Below are 21,752 nucleotides of genomic sequence, written 5' to 3'. Positions count from 1 at the left end.
GTCATTTACTTCATGCAATCTTAAGCAAATAATATTTTTAAGTTAAAACTTTAGACACCACAGAAAGATTTTGTGAAGTACCTGTACTTGGCATCAAGATTAATCCTCAAAATGTCAAGGAAAGTAGGTTGCCTATGGTGTGGAAACTCTGCAAACAACCCTCCAAAGTACCACTTAGCCATCAGTAAACCATTAACAAACAGGATATAAACAGAAAATTTAAACCAATTTGCCCAATATAAACCTCTACAGATATTTGGAATATATTCAAATACTCACTTAGAGAAGCTCTATACCTATTTCTAAAATTTCTGCCACTATTCAGAAAAATTATGACTACTTATTTTCATTTCTTTACAGCCTTTCAACACTGTCTAATTCTACCTATCCTTTAGGTCTCAACCTAGCTTTCATTTCCTCACTGAAGATATCACTGATATAATTATTTGAATGTGGATACATATGTATTGAAAACTACAAAACTGGGAGAGATAGTTTTGAGACACAGAGAAAATGCTAGAAGACAGAATCTTGATACAAACTAATCTTAAAGAGGAAGTTGGTAAGGAAGGAGACAACATGGAAATTGAGGATAGAAGCCCAATGTCAAATGACAATAGAAAAGTCTAACAGTGACAAATTTAAAGTCTTGTATTTAGGTTCAAAGACCTGCAAACGTTCACAGTTAGTGGAACAGGAACAAACCCGATCACGTTTGTAAAAACCCTTAAAGATTTTGTTTTCTGAAAGTTCAATTCAATTTTTTAAGCATTTTCTATATGCAACGTAGGTCCTATAACACACAGTAGAACCTTAGAGAATCAGGTCTATCAACAATATAAATTATTAAAAAAAAACAAGAAAAAAAAACAGCTGACCATAACTACCACAATTCTGTCTAATATTACCAGCCCAATCTATATACCAGGGTTATGATTCAACAGAGAAAAGCTATCCCACAACAAGATCCTGGGGAAAAAATGTTGTGAAAACACACACACACACACACACACACACACACACACACACACACACGTAAAGAGCCCAGAAATAGACCTATGTGAATATAGTCAATTGATCTTTGACAAAGGAACAAAGGAGCAAAGGCGATACAATGGGGAAAAGATAGTCTGTGCATTCAACAAAAGGTGATGGAAAAACTGGCCATGCACATTCAAAAATTAACTCAAAATGGATCATATACCTAAATGTAAAACACAAAACTATAAAACTCCTAGAAGGTAACATAGAAGAAAACCTAGAATATCTTGGGTATGGTGATGACTTTTTAGATACAAAGGTACCATCCATGAAAGAAATTGATAACCTGAACATTAAAATTAAAAACTTCTTCTCTGTGAAAGACAATGTCAAGAGAATAAGACAAGCTACTGACTGGGAGAAAATATTTGCAAGGGACAATATGACAGAGGCCTTTAATCAACACATACAAAGAACTCTTAAAACTCAACAGTAAGAAAAGATATAACCTGATTGAAAAAACGGCAAAAGACCTGAACAGACACCTCACCAAAGACACACAGATGGCAAATACACATATGAAAAGATATTGAACATTGCATGTCATTAGGGAATTTCAAATGAAAACAATGAGATGCCACTACACACGTACCACAATGAATTACCCAAAGTCAAAATCCTGATATCATCAAATGTTGGCAACAGGAACTCTCATTCACTGCGCTGGGAACACAAAATGGTATAGGCACCCTGGAGGACAGTTTCGCAGTTTCTTACAAAATTAAACATACTCTTACTGTTATGAGACAACAATTGCACTCATTGGTATTTACCAAAAGGAGCTGAGAACTTATGCCTACATAAAAATCTGCACATGGATGTTGAAAGAAGCAGGAATGCAAAATAGTATATACACTGAACCTAGCTATGCAAAATAGGTAGTTCCCAATATGTATCCACCTGGTCAAGGGCTGCAAGTAATAAGTAAAAATTGATTCACTAAATAATTATTGACAAATTATAAGGTATCAGGGTGCCTTATGCATGGTAAATATTATTAGGCAAGATAAATAAGAAATCAAAGGCCTTGAATAGGAGACACAAAAACAATTTTAATACAGTGTGATGAGTCATAATAAATGTACCATGGGAACAGAGATAAAGTTGGGGCAACTTTGGGGGACATGAAGTAGGTGTGGGTTTTATGGTTTTTCCACAGCCCACCTCTTCTAAAAATTATTAATACTTTTATTGAATTTTCAAATTTTAACAAAGTGCAACCTGGACCCAGAATGAGACCTGGGTTCAAATCCTAGCTCTACTACTTACGAGGTGACTGACCACTGATGAATTACTTAACCTCTCTTCATTGTTTCTCACCTTTGATATGGGGATAAAAATTAGAACCTACATAAACAGGATTTTTAAGATTAAATGAGATTATATATGTAATGTAACACAGTGTCCTGGCACACAGCAAATGTGTTCAATAAATGAATTATCATGGTTACTGGTACCATCAGTGCTGTTTGTTCCACGGCAATGCTGAAGTTCAGAATAACAACGGGCGATTGTCTGGCTCTACTGTACCTCAGCAACACCACACTGCCCAGAAGACACAACACTTCAAGAGCAATGTGTCCAGAGGACAACCAGGACGGTAATCCTGGAACACATCTTGATGGCATTCAATCTGGAAAAGGATTATGGATGAATATGATCGCAGGCTTCTCCTATAAGAGCTGTCATGCTCTGGATGGAAGAACAAGGACCAAAGAAAAGTGACAAATGTCAACGTAAAGAACTGTCTAAAAATATAATACTTCACACCGTAGTATTCTCTAGTGATGTCTTCCTTTTCAAGTCTGAGTCTACTGATAAAGCCACAGGGCACAGGTTTGCACTTGGTGATCTCAAAAGTCCCCTCGAATTCGGATTCTATCTCAGGAGACTTCAAATTCAGAAAGAAAACCTAAGTGGTTTAAATACGTTAGTTAGTTTGGAAAAAAAAATGAGTGGGGTTGGGAATAGGGGAGGGGAGGAAAAGTACTGGAGACTTCCTGGTAAAGCACTTTAGAATTATGTTTTAAAAGACAGACTCTGAAATTGCTCACGGAAAGATTTTAAAATGAAAGATATTCGTGTTTCATGGAGAGCCAAAAGGGCTATCAAAGCTACTCAAGTAACTCTCTAAAGAAACTACATATTAAATAAATGTCTTAAAAACAAAGAAACACACCACCATGCTAACTATTACTCTTCTGATAATGTGGTAAGTTGACCTTAGAGAATTCCAGGTGGCACCTAAGTCCTAGAGATGTGAAGAACTGGTTATACAAAGAACTCTTAAAGAGTTCATTGCTTCTTCCGCTATAGTCAGTTCAAGAGAGTGCTATAGGATGGTGGACCAGAAACAGTAAACATTTCTTTCTTATTTGACGAAAAAAGGGATTAAAAAAACTGTTTAGTTTTAGGATGGAAAACAACAGACTAATTTGAGGTAAGGAATTAAGTTATGTGAGGACAGACAGAAGGCACTAAGACAGACATGGAAGAAGCAGAAATCAGTGCTCAAACATGGTTCTCTTCATGAAAAGATCAGGAGGATATAAGATCTGGTGCAATGGTAATCTCATTTGCTTTTCATTTTGGTAGAAAATGAGTTGTTACTCTGCACTGAACAAATAAAATGAATCTTTAGTATGGGCTAGGCATCTCTTCAGAAAACAAGTTTTAGTTTCCTTCCTTCCTTCTTTCCTTCCTTCCTCCTTACCTCCCTCACTCCCTCCCTCCCTTTCTTTCTTTTAATATAAGGCTGCTTGTTGACAGAGGGAATTAGAACTGAAGAGAGCGGTATTCCTATCTGGGGAAGCAAACTGACTTTAGAATTTGCAGGCAAACTAGTCCAATTACAGAACAAGCCAGCTACACAACCCCTGTTAAGAAGCACATTTAATGGACTCTAGAGAGAATGATATCTGTTATCCAGTCTCAAATATCATTGTCATATCTTCCTGTTACAACTTTAGCCTCAAGGCCTCATATCTTCAGTACTGTTTGTTAACTTAAATACACAAAGAAAATCACTTATGAGCTCTTTGTACTTTCCAAAGGGTAGCTCTGGCGATTTTCTATGCGACATGGCATTAGAAAGCCACCACCACACTCCATACAGAATCTAGAACCTAAATAGACTTGTAGTTAGGCTAAAAATCTTTAGTAATGTTTGCCAAATTCTACCACAGGGGGCAGCACAGCACATGGAAAGAAAGGGGTTCTTTTGAAATTAGGCAGCTCTAGATTAAAATCTCTTGTCACGGTGTGATTTTGGGATGAAACCATTTAGTCTCTCTGCAATCCTGCTTACTTACCTGTCATAGGAACTTGCACACACTATGGACTTACCATCTCTTGACTGATACTACCTTTGACTTAAAATATTAAGACAGTCTGGAATTTCTAACGTGTATTATTGTCATAGGCTCCTATAAGAACAAGTCTTTGGTGACTAGGGGGGAAAAAAAAAAAGATTATCCTAATAGTTTTAACAGTTTTCAACATGCTTTCAAAGAAAACACCAATGCAAGGAAGGACCAAAAATGATTTTTTTCATTAGTATCATATTTGCATATAAGGCATGTTCGGGAATAATGAATAAGTAGGTCTGACTACCCACAGGGTATGTTTAAGAAACTGCCAAAAAAACATTTGAAAGGTATCATGGGTAACACTGTAGAAGGCTAATCCCATATTAACACTAAAAAAAAGGGATTTTGAAAATGATTATTCTATCTCTACTCTTCTCAAAAGTCACAGTTTAAGAGGACTTGAAATTGGCCGTGGGGTACCGTGTGCAGATGTGTCTTATGTGAATAATGATCAGGAATTTAAAGCTGCTCCAAAATAAAGCTTTTCAAGTAGTGAGAGCTTTTCCCTATTAACTATACTAAACACATTTATACACACAGACGACTGACATTCTCTTTTTAAGCAACACAGTAATAACTGACATTTTAAAAATGTTGGAAAAATAAAGTTCTCTGGGAATGATCCTGAAGATTCAGGACTGGACAAAAACAAAAACAGGCCAATTTCAGACTGAAATCCTACCTCATAGAAGGGCATTGCTGCCTTGGCAATCAAATAGTTTTATATTTTTTCTCGCCATGTTTACGAAGGCCAATAACCTCAAAATAAATACATTCAAAGCATGTACACATGCATATGTGTATACACATATATACACATAAATGCGTACACACTTTTACCCCTGGTACTATCAGTATTCATGTCATGCCTGTGGTCTTATGTGTACAAAACAATAATTTGTATTCACAACTCAAGAGTCACCAAGGAAAAAATGACTAAAATTCAGTATACTTTGTTTTCAAGGATATAACTATGACATATCACAAAGTTCTGTTTATGATTTCATCTTGAAGGGAAAAATCAGGCACCTGTCAAACCTGTGTGCTACAAGTTTTCCTAACAAACACTATGATGACGTAATGGAAAAAGATCTAATTTAGCTTTCTTGTTTTTAATTTAAAATATAGCAGAAATCACTGATAGCTTTGCATTGTTCAGCAAGGCTTAGTTTTGATTAAACTCTCTTCAATAAAATATTGCAATTAAATACTATACCCCCATTCCTCCAACTGAACCCTCAGAAAAAAGAGGGGAGATATAAACTCCCTCTTTTGAAGGAGAGAAATGAAGAGATGGGAATCAAAGCTTGACAAATTGCACTATTTTGCCAAGCTAACTAAGTGGTAGCCGAAATTGCACTATTTTGCCAAGGTCTAAGTAAGCCTTACCAACAAGCCAGGGCTACAACTGTTAGTGTCAGGGCCATTGGGCTGAGAGTCAAAGCATTGCTTCAACACCTGGAGAAAGCGATGATAAAATAGATGAAAACCACAAAGGAAACTACGGAATCCTGTTCTTTCTTATATCAAACCAACTAAATAAAATCTAAACCTACAGGCAGGTTAGGGAAATTAGGGATAAACATGTTTTAGAAAGAGTTCAAGTTTCACATACTGAAGCAAAAATGATATAGCAATTCAAGTATTAAACGAAGTATCTATTTTATTCCAGGTCAAGTTAAGTAAAGGAGATGATGTTAAATCTGTTTGTATATTGTTTATGAACTAAACCAATGATTCACTGTAAAATTTAAAAATGAACAAACAGGAGTAAGAGGATAAACTACTTCAGACATTATTTAAATGTGTGTAAAATAAGTAAGCTATTATCTAAATTAAAATGTTCCTTTCAAATAATTATTTAACTCTTAAGTCTACTCTGCATGGATATTCGTGATTTTTATCTAATTTTTAAACGAAAAATAAAGAATCAGAAAGCACGCAAACAAAAAGATATTTGTCCTGGAAGTCTGAGGGGGGAAAAAGGATAGAAGTTGTTACATGCCTCATTCATTCTGAGTGTAATCCTTTCTACTTTCTCTCCTGTTTGAATAGACCATTAAATAGCAACACTGCCTAAAATACTGATTAAAATAAATTCTAACTCCAGCGAAAAGTACATGATGTCCTATTAAATTTGTTGTAATTTCAACAGCACCAAAATATAGAGAAAATAAAATTCAATGTAGAGAAGTTAGCATTTACTTGACTTAGGAGTTAGTCAACAAGACCGAGGTATATAAAGAAAATTTCTATTTCCAACTTTAATTATGATTTTGTGGTGTGTGTGTGTGTGGGTGTGGGTGTGTGTGTGTGTGTGTATATTCTTTACAACTTAAAAATTTATGAATATTATGGAAAACTTTAAACATACTTTAAAAACTACGCAGAATAATCCCCATGAGCTCTCATGTCCCTATAACCCAGCTTCAACGATTAGCAACTTATGGCCAATGTATACCCTCCTTCATTTTCTCCCCTTCGATATTACTTTGAAGCAAATAATGCCATTTTGATTCTAATTTGGTGGGTGGGAGGAGAAGAGAACATAATAGAATAATTGCGTAGTGAGAGAAATGCTGCTTCTTTCTCTCCACAATCCCTGTCCCTTATCATCGCCACAATTTTAAGTGATACAGCATCCAAGAATATTTTGAGGAAAAAAGCCCACATGCCACCCCTAAGAACAAGCACTGCCAAGTCCAAATTTACTGCTCAATCACTTCCTCCTTCCAGCTCAGACAGACTTTAACGTTTCAGCACCCCCATGCCTATCCAGTAGTAAAGATAATACTGGGAAGCAGTAATATTACAGTATGACTAGCTGGTGTATTCCAGTCCCTAATCTCTGGCATGGCTCTAAGAACTACATCCAACGGAACTGTTTTTCTCAGCACTAGCACTAGATTAATCACCAAGTCCCTGAGATGATAAGATTCCTCATCCACATCATAAAATATGTCTAGGGCTGACTCCATGGGCTACCACTAGTTAAGTGACATAAGGAGGCAGATACAACAGAGCCATCTCCCAGGAATGGGAAGGGAAAGGAAAACTACAGGCAAGGGAAATACTATAGTAGCAGAAACTTGACATTAAGTTGGAAATCTAAGTGCCTCTTCACATCATCCCCTACCTCTCACAGTCAAATATCAACTGGTTTGATATTTGGTCTGGTTACCCTATGGTAAGTATTCAAATCCCTTTGAGAAGTAAATGAAGTATTCTACTGAAATAGAGGCAGAAAGAAAAACCAATTATTCTGGTGTTCCTGAATGTTTAAATTTTAATAAAATAACTAGAGGAAAGCAAGCAGTGAAGACAGCACCATGCATTCTTGTTTTATAAAGTAGGAAAAATGTTTAATCTTAAACATTGTGTCTAATACTTTACAACTTTTAAGAATACCAACTCAGATTTCCCCCAAAACCAAATATTATATTCAGGCTGTAGTTTCATCTTTAACTACATAATGAAGAGAAGAGTATTTTCAAAGCATCAATTTTAATCATCGTAATAAGAAAAGTAATTTGAGGTAACTTCCAGTAACTTGGGCCTTGGCATAACACCTGTGAATGAATATAAAGCCCACCCGACCAGCTGCATTTTGTAAATAAGAAAAGATTTTCACTATTTGATTTATACCAATATTGTTTCACCCCAACCCTCTCCACTGCACACAACGTACTAACCTCTGTCCCAGGGATAAACTTTATAATAAAATTTGATATTAATGATTTTTCATCACAATAAATAAGATCAATTACCTTCCCTCCATCAGTATTTCTATTTCTAATATTTCCTAATACTTTCTGTAAAACAAAAATTAGTTCATTTTATTATTACACATCTGAAGAATATTCTGCTGTAACACAAAGACCGTGAGAAAAGCTTTATTACAATTACTATGGATATGTAAAATTTCTCAAGTGCACAGCAGACTAAATATACTCACTTTTGTTGTCTTTGTATAGAATGGGGAGGAGAGTTGGTGAATAGGCAGGTCCACGATACCACTGGAGTTTGTGACACTGTTACTATGCGTATGTTCGTCTTCCCTGCTACTGTCATCAGACTGATCAAAGTCATCACTCTCCTGGTCCATTTCCTCTTCCTCTTCATCCTCCTCATCTCGTTCCCCAGCATGTTCTTCATCTTCCTCCGGTTCTTCTTGGTTTCCTGAGGAGTCCTCGTCTACCGAAATGAATCGATTATTGTTCTCTTCCAATTGTCCCTGCTGGGAATCACTTTGGTCTCCGGGTCTCGGTTCTGCTCCGACGACTTCGCCATTCCTCGCAGTGTGTTCCTCGTCTTGCTGTCTGAGCTGCTGCTGCTGCTGCTCCTCCTCAACCACACGATTCATCTGCTCCTCATCTGCCTGGCTTGAGGAAGGGTTACCTCTCAGAGAGCCTCCAGTTCGTCGTCTTTTGCTGCCCACAGAGAGCAGTTCCTGATTCATTTCCAAAAGCCAGCTTGCCACTTCTTGGACCTTGGCTAGACTATCAGAAGATGCAAAGGTTTTCACATTCTGTAGGGAAAAATGGGGGGACAGAAAAGGTTTGTACAATCTACATTATCTTCCACTTTCATGTTTTCTATCTACATTCCATATTTCATTAACGATTATAAAGAGTATTTGTGGTCATTAAGGCACTAAGACACTCCTTAGGAATCAACATTGGAAATTTAAATTGTAAAACTTATAAGACTTTATAAAGATATACACAAAAATCACATGTAAACAGCTTTATTTTAATCTCTTTTTAAAAAATAATTTTAGAATAAAGCTTAATTTAGTTGCTTTGACCAATAAAAACTTTTAATTTTTCAATCAGTACTTTATAAGCTGTATCTTTTGTAATACTTCCACAAAATTGTTAAGAAGTGTATCATCAAAAAAACAAACAAACAAACAAACAAAAACAAAAAAAACAATTGCTCAGTTAAGTTCAGAAAATGCTGAGTAAACCAAGTTAAAAAGGCTTTTGTACCCTAAGAATTCCCCAATCTTCTCTAATCACAGAACCTTGCCTTTAGACAGTTTTCTGACAGGTACCAAATATAATCATTATGAGCTTCACTTTTTACAACGAATACAAATCAACCGGATAGCAAATTAACAAACAACCAAAAAAGTTTTTTTTAAAGGAAAAAAGGTTCATAAGATCATACCCTGTGACCCAGTCACTCCACTTCTGGCAATCTATCCTAAGGAAGTAATCCTAAAACAGAAAAAATAATTATGCAGAGGATGCTCACTGCAGCTTTATCCACAAAAGCAAAAAATAAAAATAAATGTAAATAAAAATAATCAAAACCTAAATGTTTAAGACAAAGGAATACGTGAGCTAGGATATACAGTGCAATTTCTAAACATGATGTTCACATTTTAAAAATTGTGAAAACATGGATGTTTGTATTATATTATGCTAAGAGGAAAATGCAGGAAATTATATGGTCATGGCATGATTTTAAACTGTATAAAGACTAGAAGACAATATTTCAAAATATAAAGTGCATTTTGGCAAAGGTAAATAAGGTGCTTTAAATTTACTTTCTATAATATATCTCAAATTTTATATACCAAGTATATTTATTTTTATGTTTTTTAACACAGGCTCTAAAATTTGATCTGACAGAATCAATTTTATAATGTTTATTCTTAAATTTCACTCTTTACAGATATCTATATGGACATGTTCAAGGTTACATAAAATAATACCAACACATTACACAAGTTCATATAACATTTCCTTTAAAAATATCTTTAAGGTTTGCAAGATATAAGAAATACAAAACTATTTTCTATCACACCATAAGAGTAACTACATTATATCACAGTGGTCTTTAGAGAAAACTCTCTGATCAAATTTTTCAACCCTTGCCAGTAGATGGTAATCCCCCAAAGGTGCACAGTTCTCATTGCAAGCTTTGAAATGGGGTCAAGAAAGTCTAAAAGATACTTTTAAAATAGCAATATTTCATTTTATTTTCTATACTCTATACCTGCTAAGAAATAAGCGATAGTGTCTATGTGGCGAAATTCTTCAATTCTAATTACACTAGAAATGCTAAGTGCAGAAAGAGAAAGTTCCAAAAACCAAGCCTTGAGGCACTCCAATATTCTGAAAGAAGAGGAGTAATCAGCAAAAATGACTAAGGAGGAAAACCAGGAATGAATGGTATCCTTGAAGTCACATAAAGAACGCACATCCAGGAGGAGAAAGCAAACAAAGGCAACTGTAGCTGATGATAAATAGGATGAAAACAAAGAAATGACCATTGGATTCAGCAACATGGAAGTCACTAGAAATGGGAGCAAGTTTTGGTAATTGAAGTCTAATTAAAGTTTACAGTAAATTTAAGAGACTGGGGAAAGACAATACAGATGGTCAATATGGACAAGTTACAAGTTTGCTGAAAAGGGGAACAAACAAAAAAAAAAACACGAAGTGATAACTGGTAGGAAAAATGGGGTCAAGAGAAGATTTTTGATTTTTTAAGATTGGAGAACCAGCACCATATCTGTATAATGACAAGAATGACCCAGTACAAAATAAAAAGTTGATAATGTGGGCCAGCCCGGTGGCTCAGGTGGTTGGAGTGCCATGCTCCTAATGCCAAAGTCGCTGGTTCAATTCCCACATGGGCCAGTGAGCTGTGCCCTCTATAGCTAAGACTGTGAACAACAACTCTCTCTGGAGCTGGGCTGTCGTGAACTGCCGTGGGCTGCCATGGGTTGCTGTGTGCTGCCGTGGGCTATACCATCTGCTGCCATGTGCGGCTGGTGGCCAACGTGAGTGGCCAGCAGCCAGCGTGAGCGGCCGGCAGCCAGCGAGAACTGCTGTGAGCTGCCATGAGCTGCTGTGAGTGGCCGACTGATGACTGGAGACCGACTGCCTCAGCCAGGGGGGAGCGCAAGGCTCATAATACCAGCATGGGCCAGGAAGCTGTGTCCTACACGACTAGACTGAGAAACAATGGCTTGAACCGGGGGGGGGGGGGGGCAGAAGGGGAGGGAACTTGATAATGTAAGCCAGAAAGAGAATAAATGTTGAAGTGATGTCCTTAGGTTGTCAAGAGGGGATGCGAACTAATTCAAAAGTAGAAGAACTAGTTTTAGTTGGAAAGTGGATACTTCATTTACAGCAATAGATGGAAAAGAGGAGTGGTATTACAGATACTTTTATTTCTTTTTACCATATTTCTTAATGTGGAAAAACAGCTGAAAGTAGGTAGGTTTTTATAGTGGTGGGAGTCTGGAAATTCCCTTCTCATTCTTTTTTTGTTTTTTTTTTAATTGGTTAAAGTAAGAAGCAAGGTCATCAGCTAAGAGTGATTATTGGGAGAGGTATTTGAAATTTCAAGAGAGGTATGAAATGGCCCTCTAGGGAGCGAGGAAGGGAACTTTCCTTCATGCATACAATTTTGATGATCAAATGTAATCAATAAACCATGATGCAATATATGAAATGCGGCTTTTAAAAGTCAAGTGGTTCATATTTACATCTCAGGCAAGCACAATACAAAATTTCTATTTGAGGTAGAATGAAACCATCAAATATAAAAAACTATACCAGTTTTGAGCAAAGCAGAAGGTAGAGTTCCTTAGTAAAAGCATATTACATATATCCATTGTTCTCAGAAGATAAAATCCAGAAAAATAAAGGTCATCAAAATCTTACCAGGTAGTATGTCAAAAACAAACTGTAAACATCATAGGAAAGCAGGTTAAAAAATAAGATGTTGAAAAATGCTGACCTAAATCACAAATGAATATATACAGTATCCCAATGTATATAAAGGTACCTGTTATACGTAGGTCTTCTGCAGAGAGAATCAAAATCTTGCTTTAGTGACTGTCTAAGGCTGGATCTCCTAACACTAACAAGGACATTTCTCACTTGCATGTTTATGCACAGAACAGCATGAAAGCAGGGACACTGCCTGGAACAATACAGCCCCCAAGCAAATTGCCCTTTGTGTGCCCAACCTAACAGGCCTATTCGCACAAGATTGAAACAGGTTTAATGACATATTAAGAACAATCTACAAAGTGAAAAGATGAGAGAACAAAGGTTATAAAACATGTAATAAAGAATAGCAGCCAGCCTACCGACAGAAAGTTTATGACTGCCATTTCTAAAATAGCACCAGAACTGGTTATCAATGAACAGTTAGTTCCGTTACAAATTGTGAATAATAAAAATTCAAATCACTATCACTGTGTAACTTTAGTGTTATATTGGGGTAACGGAAAAGAAAATGTCTTAATTTAAGCCAATAAAGTTAAATGACTCTCATATTTACAATGTGACATGTAAAGAGCTTTCAAAATAATACAAATTCTTAAAAAATGGACCTGGTCAAATGGTAAACCGAAATAGAAAAATCAGATTTAAAGCACAGCTAATATAAAATAAACAATAACATAGCTAAAAGTCAGATGACAGGAATTCCAAAATATTAGAAGGGGCTGAAAATATCTAATTGATAAACATATAAAAATTTTTTCAAGGAGTATATACAGAGGCTGCCAAAAATATGCATACACATTTTATGAAAGGAAAAAACTGTATTAAAATTGTAATACTCAATAGATACCAATAACAAAAGATTTATACAAGTCACGTTTGACTTCTGCAATTACAAGAGGTGCTCAAAGTGGTTACCATCAGCGTCCAGACACTTCTGATTACAGCGAACTACTGCTTGAGCAACATTGACCAAAGTGTCCACTTGTATACATTTTTTGGCACCCCTGGTATATTGGATTGGATTTCTCAGACCTATTTTAGGAATGGTAATGGAAATAGGGGAAATTTTTCATTTTCTGTTGGTATTCATAAATTTAAAATTAAACAAAAACAGTACTTCTAGGAAATTAGTTCTGGTAACAACCTATTAAAAAAACCAATGATCTAAACAAAATAAGTACTTATCCAACAATTAATGAGAAGTCAGAATCAACTACTAAATATTTTTAAGGGAGGAAAATACCTTTTAAAAATAGTTTATAAAGGCCTACATTAAAAAAGAAAAATTAAGTACCCATAATCTAAAACTTGAAACTGTCTGGAAGGAAAACTGACTCTGGGTGGTGAACACACAATGTGATACATAGATGATGTATTACATAATTGTACCCTTGAAACCTATGTAACTTTACTAACCATTGTCACCCCAATAAACTGTAATTTAAAAAAAAAAGAAAAAGAAGAAATACATGTATGAGCATGTAAAAAAATAATTTAGAAAAATGAAACTGCCATACAGGAAAATGAATAAATGAAGTAGTATCAAAAGAATACATATTTTTGCTTCCAAAATTCTAATTCTAAACGTTTTTAGAGAAAAAATTTTAATATAATTTTGGATACTGTGTCATATGAAATACAAATACCAATAAACAGAATCCTATACCCTAAAAAAAAAAAAAAATTTTTTTAAAATATCAAAAGTGCCAGGATGACCTTTTGTTTCTTCTTACTAGAAGTATATAATTTCGAGATATATCAAATACGTAACTCATGTTTTTATTAATAACTAGTGAGACAGCACTTGAGGTCAGTAAAATAAAATATGATGGCTAACATATTTTGACATTAAGTTGTATGATTTCTTTGACAATTGGGCATGAAGAGATTGGACATGATTCAAAGGCAGGGATAACACTAATAAAAGAAAACCACAGAAATTTTAAATTGAAAATGTCCCTCACTTCACAGATAAGGCAATCGAGGCTTAAAGAGACTGTAAATTTTTCAAGATTGATAGTGAGCTTCAAGCAAAGCAGGGACCAGAATTTGACACTCAACTGAGTTTTCTTTCATGTGCCTCAGTCTACATAACTACATGTGACAAAATCCTAAAAGAATATTAGTCTTTAACATTGATAGTCTTCTTTTCCAAAACCAGAATCACTATGATACTTAAAGATTATTACTCTAAGAGAAATATTTACTGAGCACCCAATATATTTCAAGCACATATTAATTTTCCAGAATATTTAGAAATGTTTCTTTACGAGTTAATCAATGACTTTTAACTGACCAGAACCCATAGTAACGTTAGATTTTACATTATAACTCTGTATGCACTTATTTAAACCTAAAATAATGATTTCAGAGAGAGGGAATTATGAAATGTTTTAGATATCTAAAGTCTCTATAAATCACCACCCTTAATTAAACAGTCTATTCTTATTATTTACAGCAATTGTGTTCTACAAATTGCCACAGATACTGAACCATTGCGCCTAGGAGAAATACAGGGTTAAATTCCTGTAAGCCTCTGGTCACAACATTTTTGCCAACTGATCAATACATAATCTTTTCATATGTGGGTTTCTATTTAAAGACATGCTGTTTAATACACAGTTCTGATTGGGTAACAGTGCGCTCGCCCACAGCACTATACAACTCACGCGTGCACAAAGCTCATGCTCTCCATAAGGCAATCGCAACACTAGGCAGCAAGCACCTCAGCACTGCTTGGGGGCCATTTTAAACAGCAACATTACCCTCCTCCACAAAAAAAGGATAGAAAAGTTTTAGTGAAAAATGTTTCACTAATTAGACTAGGAAAATGACACTTGTTTACAGTATGAGAGCTGAAACAAGAAGACAGTGTCACCTTGTTCGACCTCAGCTGGGAACATGAGTGTCAGGTAACTCGAATTTTTTTATCCTCTGTGCATGTCCATGCCCATGAATAATTGTGAAAGGACTATGAGCACTGATTTTGGTGTTACAAATACATTTTAGTGAGTAGGTGAATTTGCAAAAACAAAATCTGTAGATAATTAGGATGGATTGTACCTACTTTATCTAAATGCACTAGACAGAGCACTGCTTGCAATGCAGGATTCACCCAGTATTTATTCTGCGATATCAATGAAGAAGCCACAGCACCGCTGATTATTATGGTCTGGCAATCTAACAAAGAGTTAATAATTAGAGAAATTAAAAGCTCCAATATAGACATTCATCACTAAGATTTTCACATACATCAAAAGTTCATATAACCCATATGAAATAAAGTTGGACTGTTAGAGTAATCGCTGGAGGAAAAAGGGGGGGATAGGGTATTACTTTTCCTTTTTTTAAGTGTAGAGAACAACGCTATTCTTGGCAGGTCTTTCACTGCAGTGCGAAGTCCAGAGGTTCCAACCTAAGGGCACTTAAAGGAGGACATGCCTATAGACAGCTCCATTCCGAGATGAAGTGTGATAATTTTGGTCCTCAAAAAATACAAAAATAAGGTTATTGAAATAAAACAGAACTACTCTGTGACTTTGCCCAAGTCCTAGAAAATACCAGGTAACTTTCAGTCATTATACCTGTTGATTCAGTGGTACTTCAGACCTAACTTCAGTGCTTTTTTAAAAAACTAGTTTCTCACAGCTTTTTAACTAGTTTCTCATGAACCTTGCTTTTCAAAAGAACTTTGATTATCCAAAACCATTTGAATTGCTCATCTTAGAATGTTTAAAGGAATCAAAGCAGGCAGAGTATACATGTTAAAACTTAGAGCTCTGGAAGCCTGTCTCAGAACGAACTAGAGTTGTGAGCCTCAAAAGAAGATTCCAAAGCAAAGACTAGCCTTGAAATCACAGGAGACTCTGGGGAATTCTGGTCATTAATAAAGCAAGAGGTGACTTAAGCAAATTGCCAAAGCCTCCAAATGACTGTGCAATATTATTAACATTTCTAGAAGTTATATGGCAGGCAGCATCCATTAGGCTTGAGCTACAAAGTCATTTAAGGAGCTTTAAGTCACAGATGGCAGAAAAAGAAACCACATTGTACAGATCACTGGAAGATAACTCAAAGAATAGAATCATATTCTGAAAGCAGTTTAGGATTTTCACTACATCCTAAAAGAGCCTCCCAAATTATCAGGAGCCTTCTTCTGGCCACACTATTTACTAACACTCTGACTTCTTATTGTAATTCTCTATACTCCAAGTCAACAATTTATTAGTTAATTACTGTGGTTAAACTGACTGATAGTAAGTATCTGGAATACATAAAGTCAAATCACTCTGCTACTTAAAATCCTAAAGCCTCCCCATCTCACTCAGAACAAAAGTGTTCTTACTTTTATGGTTGCCTGTTAGGTCCTATATAACCTACACACATCCCACCATTCTGAGCTCATATTCTATTCTCTTTTTTCACATTGCTCCACTCTTTTTCTCCCTGTTCTCTCTTAAAGAGGAAAATATGCCGCTACCGCAGAGCCTCTACACTGGCTATTCCCTCTGCCTAAATGCTCTACCCCATGTATCTGCATGCTTCTTCCCATTATTTCCTTCCGATCTCTATTCAAGTATCTGCTAGTCAATGACATTCCCTAATCATCATGTAAAACAATAACTCCCTTGCATCACATTCCTTTTCTCCTTTGCCCTGTACCCTTCTCCCCAGCACTATATAATAGGACTAGAACAGTGCCTGCTATGGAAGCACCTATCTATCCATTTATTCACGTAGAACTTAAGCTAGAACTCACTAGAACTTAAGCTCCATAAGGAAAGAGACTTTCCTTTGCACCACTGGTATCTTCAGCACCTACAAAAATGCTTGGCTTAGTAGGTCCTCAAAACATTTGTTTAGTGAGTAAATAATCATTAAATCTTTTTAAAGCCAGTCATGCACTGAGCAGACTTTCTTCACCAAAGCAGAACTTCAAGCCAGGCCACAAACACGGTATCAATTATTTTAAACACATTTTTTAAAGTTGGAGCCTGTACTAAAGTCACTTGTAGTACCTTTGAAACTGATAGGGTATAAATATAATATTTTAACATTTATTTATAAATTATATTCTAAGTCGTAAAAATGATTTTTATTTGTCAAATGTCTTGCTATTTTCAGCACAAGCTAAAAAAAAAAAAAATATATATATATATATAACTGAAAATATTAATGCTTCAAAAGCACATAACTTTTTTAGTAATTTTAGTTCCACAGACTCCTATACTGCAGCTAACTAGAAAATCATATATTACTTAAGGTAAAAATCTTCCAGTTCCAGGGACTGTAAAATTGGCCAACAGGTCCTTAGTCATGCAGGTCAACAAAATCAATACCAAATGAACCATATGGGGAATATTATGAAACAAACAGAAAGAATTCATTAAGTTTTATGGTTTTGAACTGAAAATTTTAAATCCACATGCCTAATCATATACATCTTTACCAAAAAGGACACAAAACACTATTTCTCAGTCCACATGACAATACCTATTTTTCACGTTATTTAACTTATAATACATATTTTTGTTTTGGCCAAATTTAATTCATTTCCATTCAACCCCACTACTCTGCAATCTGCGTTTACTCCATTATAACTAAATTGTAAACTGGTTGCTAAACCCTTGTGAATCTTTTCCCAGTTTTATAGCTTTTTACATTGTTGAACAAGCACTCCCTCTTCTTTACGACTTTCTTGTCCCTTAGTTTCCCTTGATATCATCCTTTTCTTGGTAGTATCATCCCTCAGGCAGCATTGTTGTTTTCCACTGTCAGCTCCTTCCTTCTCTGCAGTTTCTCTGAAAGCTAGGGTTTCAAATATCGCATAGAGCTAATGACAATTCTATTATTTCCAGCAAAACTCCTCTCTGAGACTCTTAGTTTCACCAAGATGTCCCAAAATCACCCCAAATTCATTATTTTAAAGCCTAAACTCCTTTTTACACACACACACACACACACACACACACACACACCTAAATTTGTTCTTAGATCCTCCTACTATATATTTTCTCTGCATCACTGAATGCAAACATTTCTAGCCATTTGCACATTTAAGAAACCCAGACGGCTTTTCCTCTCCCTCTGACTACCGCCTCCCTCAACAATTTAGCCCTAAAGTCACTAGATGAAGCCAAGCAAGTTAGACGCATGTGTGGGAGGTAGGGTGACAGTCCAGCGGGGGTGGGGGAGGAGAGGCAGCCCAGCACAGACTGCCAAAACCTGACTATGAGATAGATGAGAAGTGATCCATATAGTGATCCCAGTGGGTCACAGGTAGAGCAGAATGAGAACGTTTGTTTGGGTGGGGGTGTCAAACATGAGCAGGGTAAGACAGGTGTCCACACGGCAGGACGATGTCGAAGCCCAAATGGGATGGGGAAGGTGTGGTGGCCATTGTGGGACTCTGCTCAATATACGTTTGACAGAACCTGCTATGAGAAGCACAACTGCTTGACAGCCCCCAGCTATCTCACCTTGGAATCCACTGCAACATTCACACCTGGCCATGCTTCCTCTAGGCTTCTCCCAGCAAAGGACTGAACACAGTGAGTCTGCTCCAATAGCCAACTCTGAATGGGGGCTCCCTGCACATAAACTCTTGTGCTGACATTTATTTCTCTGGGGACCTGAATTGACACAGAAGGCATCCATGTACTCTGGTGTAAGAAACTCTTTGGATGAAATAAAAAAGTTCTGAAAGATGCTACAAAATGGTTAACTTCATTAAACAGAGGTCATTTTACTCCAGGATGTGTAAGGAACACCTCCTACTCCATAAAGAAATCCAGTGGCTTAGCTGAGGAAAAGTTCTCAACAGTGTATCTGATCTGGGACAACAGAAGGCTAGATTTTGTTGAATACTTGGAAGATGAAGAACAGCTGCAGAAACTAGCCAATGTGGCACTTACTCTTCAGTCCCTGTGAAGTACGAAGAAATGGTTTTGACTTCAAGGGACAAGATTCTTGGACTTAAAAGGAAAATGCGCTTTTGGAAAACATCATGTTACAAAAAGAAATCTTGGCTTCTGTCCTCTGCTGCTTGGGTTTGACTGAAGAGGGTATCAGCAAGTCTCAAGTCTGACTGGAAACCAACTGGAGAAGCTGCAGAACAAAACTGAACAGATTTTCCTTCCTTTTCAACACAAATGTATCACTGGTGAACTTTTTTCCTGAATCTTCTGATTGTGAGAATTTGACTTGAGAAAAAAGGAAGAAGAGCTGTGGTCTTATACTTTCAAGATGAGTTCTACTGATCTGCCCCAGACAAGTTCTGGATTTCTGTGAAGAAAAGAATATCCTACTATTCATAGGAAAACAATGAACATTATGCTGCAGTTTTTAACTTCTCACATATTTAAACAACCTTTTTCTTATTCAATGGACATCAGTAGTAAGCTAAGAAATGGTCTCACTTCAATTGAAAAGGAATTTGTGTGTGCCAGCTTATCTAATGTTTGACCCTGAATTGATATTTGTGAAGCAAAGAACAAGCACAGGACGTCAATATAATTTTTACATTAAAGAGGTAAATTAAAGAGGTAAATTTACAGTAAAGAGATAAATAAAATTTTTATTTTTAAGGTTCAAAAACAATATTTTTACACATATACAAGCCTATAAATGAAGCAATTCTAATTGCTGGGCTTACATTTGAGCCTGATCATATCACTGAATAAGGAAATGTTTTTCAAAGTCTTATATAAAATTCTATCTAGGCAACATATGTTCTCATATGTTTGTACCTTTGCAAATGATCTTTTCTTCTCTTTAACATATTTCTTTGCTCACTGTTTACTAACCCTATCTTGCAATGTAAGTCACCTTCCCTCCCTCTTCTATTCTTCTGTGTCACAGAACTTGTTGAAATTGGCAAGCACAGACCTCCCCCTTCTATTATACTTATAAAAAAGGTAGACAATATTGGTGGAACATTTAGGGTAGAATTGGGGAACACAGATAGTAAGAGAAAAACATGCAGTAACTATCAAGTGCTCAAAGGGGTAAGCTCGAGCAGAGAGGACAGACGACTTGATTACCATATTGTGAATTATCTTTTTAATATATATTATAGGAAGAAGGCTCAAAAAGTGGACATGTTTGCTATTTCAAGCTAAAAACCATGGTAAGTAGGGATTTTTTTCAAACATGAAAATATAAGTGTCCATTTGAAATTGTTACCAGATATTTCTACTTCTTTGTATCAGTTCAAAAGTGAAGTATACTTCTGGGGGAAAAAAAACAAAAACCCTATGACTGAGCAAATTGATCCCTCGTATATGTCTTTTAGGTAGAGTACTGCTGTCATCATGATTTGGAGAAGAAGGGGTGTCCGGTTTTTATGTGAAAGCTGAAATACGTGTAAGAAAAGTCAACAATCACAGAGGTCATTCATGTACTGCCAGTCATTCATCATTCAAATATTGAGTGAAAAAATGGGTGAAAGACTAACAGTTAACTAAAGAATACATAAAAGGGTTGATAAACACATGAAAAGGTACTCAATAACATTAGACATCAAGAAAATGCAAAATAAAACCATAATGCAATACAAGTTCCCATCCACAAGAACTGCTAAAAATTAAAGGAGTCCAGACAACACCAAATGTTGGTGAAAATAGGAAGCAACTGAAACTCTCATGCATGGCTACTGGGACTGTACAATGGGACCACCCCTGTAGAAAACTACGTGGCAGTTTCTTATAAAAATACACACTTCCTATGAGCTAGCACATATACTCCTAAGTACTTACCAAGAGAAATGTACACAAACAGGTTGGTATAAGAATGCTTATAGCTGCTTTACTCAGAATAGCCAAAACTGAAAACAACTCAAATGTTCAACAATAGAAGAATAAATTGAGATATATTTATATAATAGAATAGTGCACAGAAATAAAAAATGCACTTTTGATACATGCAACATGCATGTCAAAAACAGTATGTTGAATGAAAACAGCCAGACACAAAAAAAGCATCACTATATGATTCTATTTATATAATGTTTAAGAATATACAAAACTAATCTACAGTGGTAATAATCAGAACAGTAGTTGCCTAAGTGTTGAGTGAATGGAATGAAGCATGTGGAAAATTTTGGGACTGACAGGAATATTCTATCTTGATTAAGGTATTGGTTATATAGGTATATACGTTTGTCAAAAACTCACCTGTGGGTTTTACTTCATATAAAAAGCATTTCAATTAACACGTTGCGTACGGATCACGAGAATTTTCACGAGGGATTTTAACCCCGCTGTACGCAACGTGTAAATATATATGTATATATATAAATTGAGAACAATGCAAAATCTCCTCTGCCTTCTTTGACTCTCCCACTGTGAGCCTGTTACAAGCTGAAAACAGCTTTAGTTTTCTTTGCTCCGGGCCCATCAGTTGGCTCTTGCCTATACTAATACCAGATGTGATCCCATCAGAGAGCCAGGATAAAAGCCTAGAATCCTAACTTCTCCACTTGAGCAGGCAAGGTGGCCGTTTCCCGCAGCCTTGGAGCTGAGGAGTCGACACTGTGTAATGTTCTGTAGCAGGCAGAGAATTCTGAATGAAGAATACGATAGGGCCA

General features: G+C 36.0%; 1 protein-coding gene across 4 annotated transcripts in view; it reads right to left on the bottom strand.

Annotated features, from left to right (window-relative positions):
• FBXW7 (F-box and WD repeat domain containing 7) overlaps positions 1 to 21,752 on the bottom strand; it is a 171,381-nt gene that overhangs the window by 73,418 nt on the left and 76,211 nt on the right. For 2 of the 4 annotated variants that reach the window (XM_019722716.2, XM_019722723.2), the window contains 2 exons: positions 9,582 to 9,631; positions 8,365 to 8,937 (listed from right to left, as the gene is read on the bottom strand). In XM_019722716.2, the coding sequence (XP_019578275.1) occupies positions 8,365 to 8,868 (504 nt within the window). In that variant the 5' untranslated portion in view covers positions 8,869 to 8,937; positions 9,582 to 9,631. Of the gene's footprint in view, positions 1 to 8,319; positions 8,938 to 9,581; positions 9,632 to 21,752 lie in introns of those variants that run through there. The other 2 variants (XM_019722739.2, XM_074338439.1) reach the window with 2 other exon arrangements.

This window comes from Rhinolophus sinicus, linkage group LG07, assembly GCF_036562045.2.
Source record: "Rhinolophus sinicus isolate RSC01 linkage group LG07, ASM3656204v1, whole genome shotgun sequence".
Lineage (NCBI taxonomy): Eukaryota > Metazoa > Chordata > Mammalia > Chiroptera > Rhinolophidae > Rhinolophus > Rhinolophus sinicus.
Note: the sequence above shows the minus strand (reverse complement) of the source record. Positions and strands in the feature narration are given on the sequence as shown.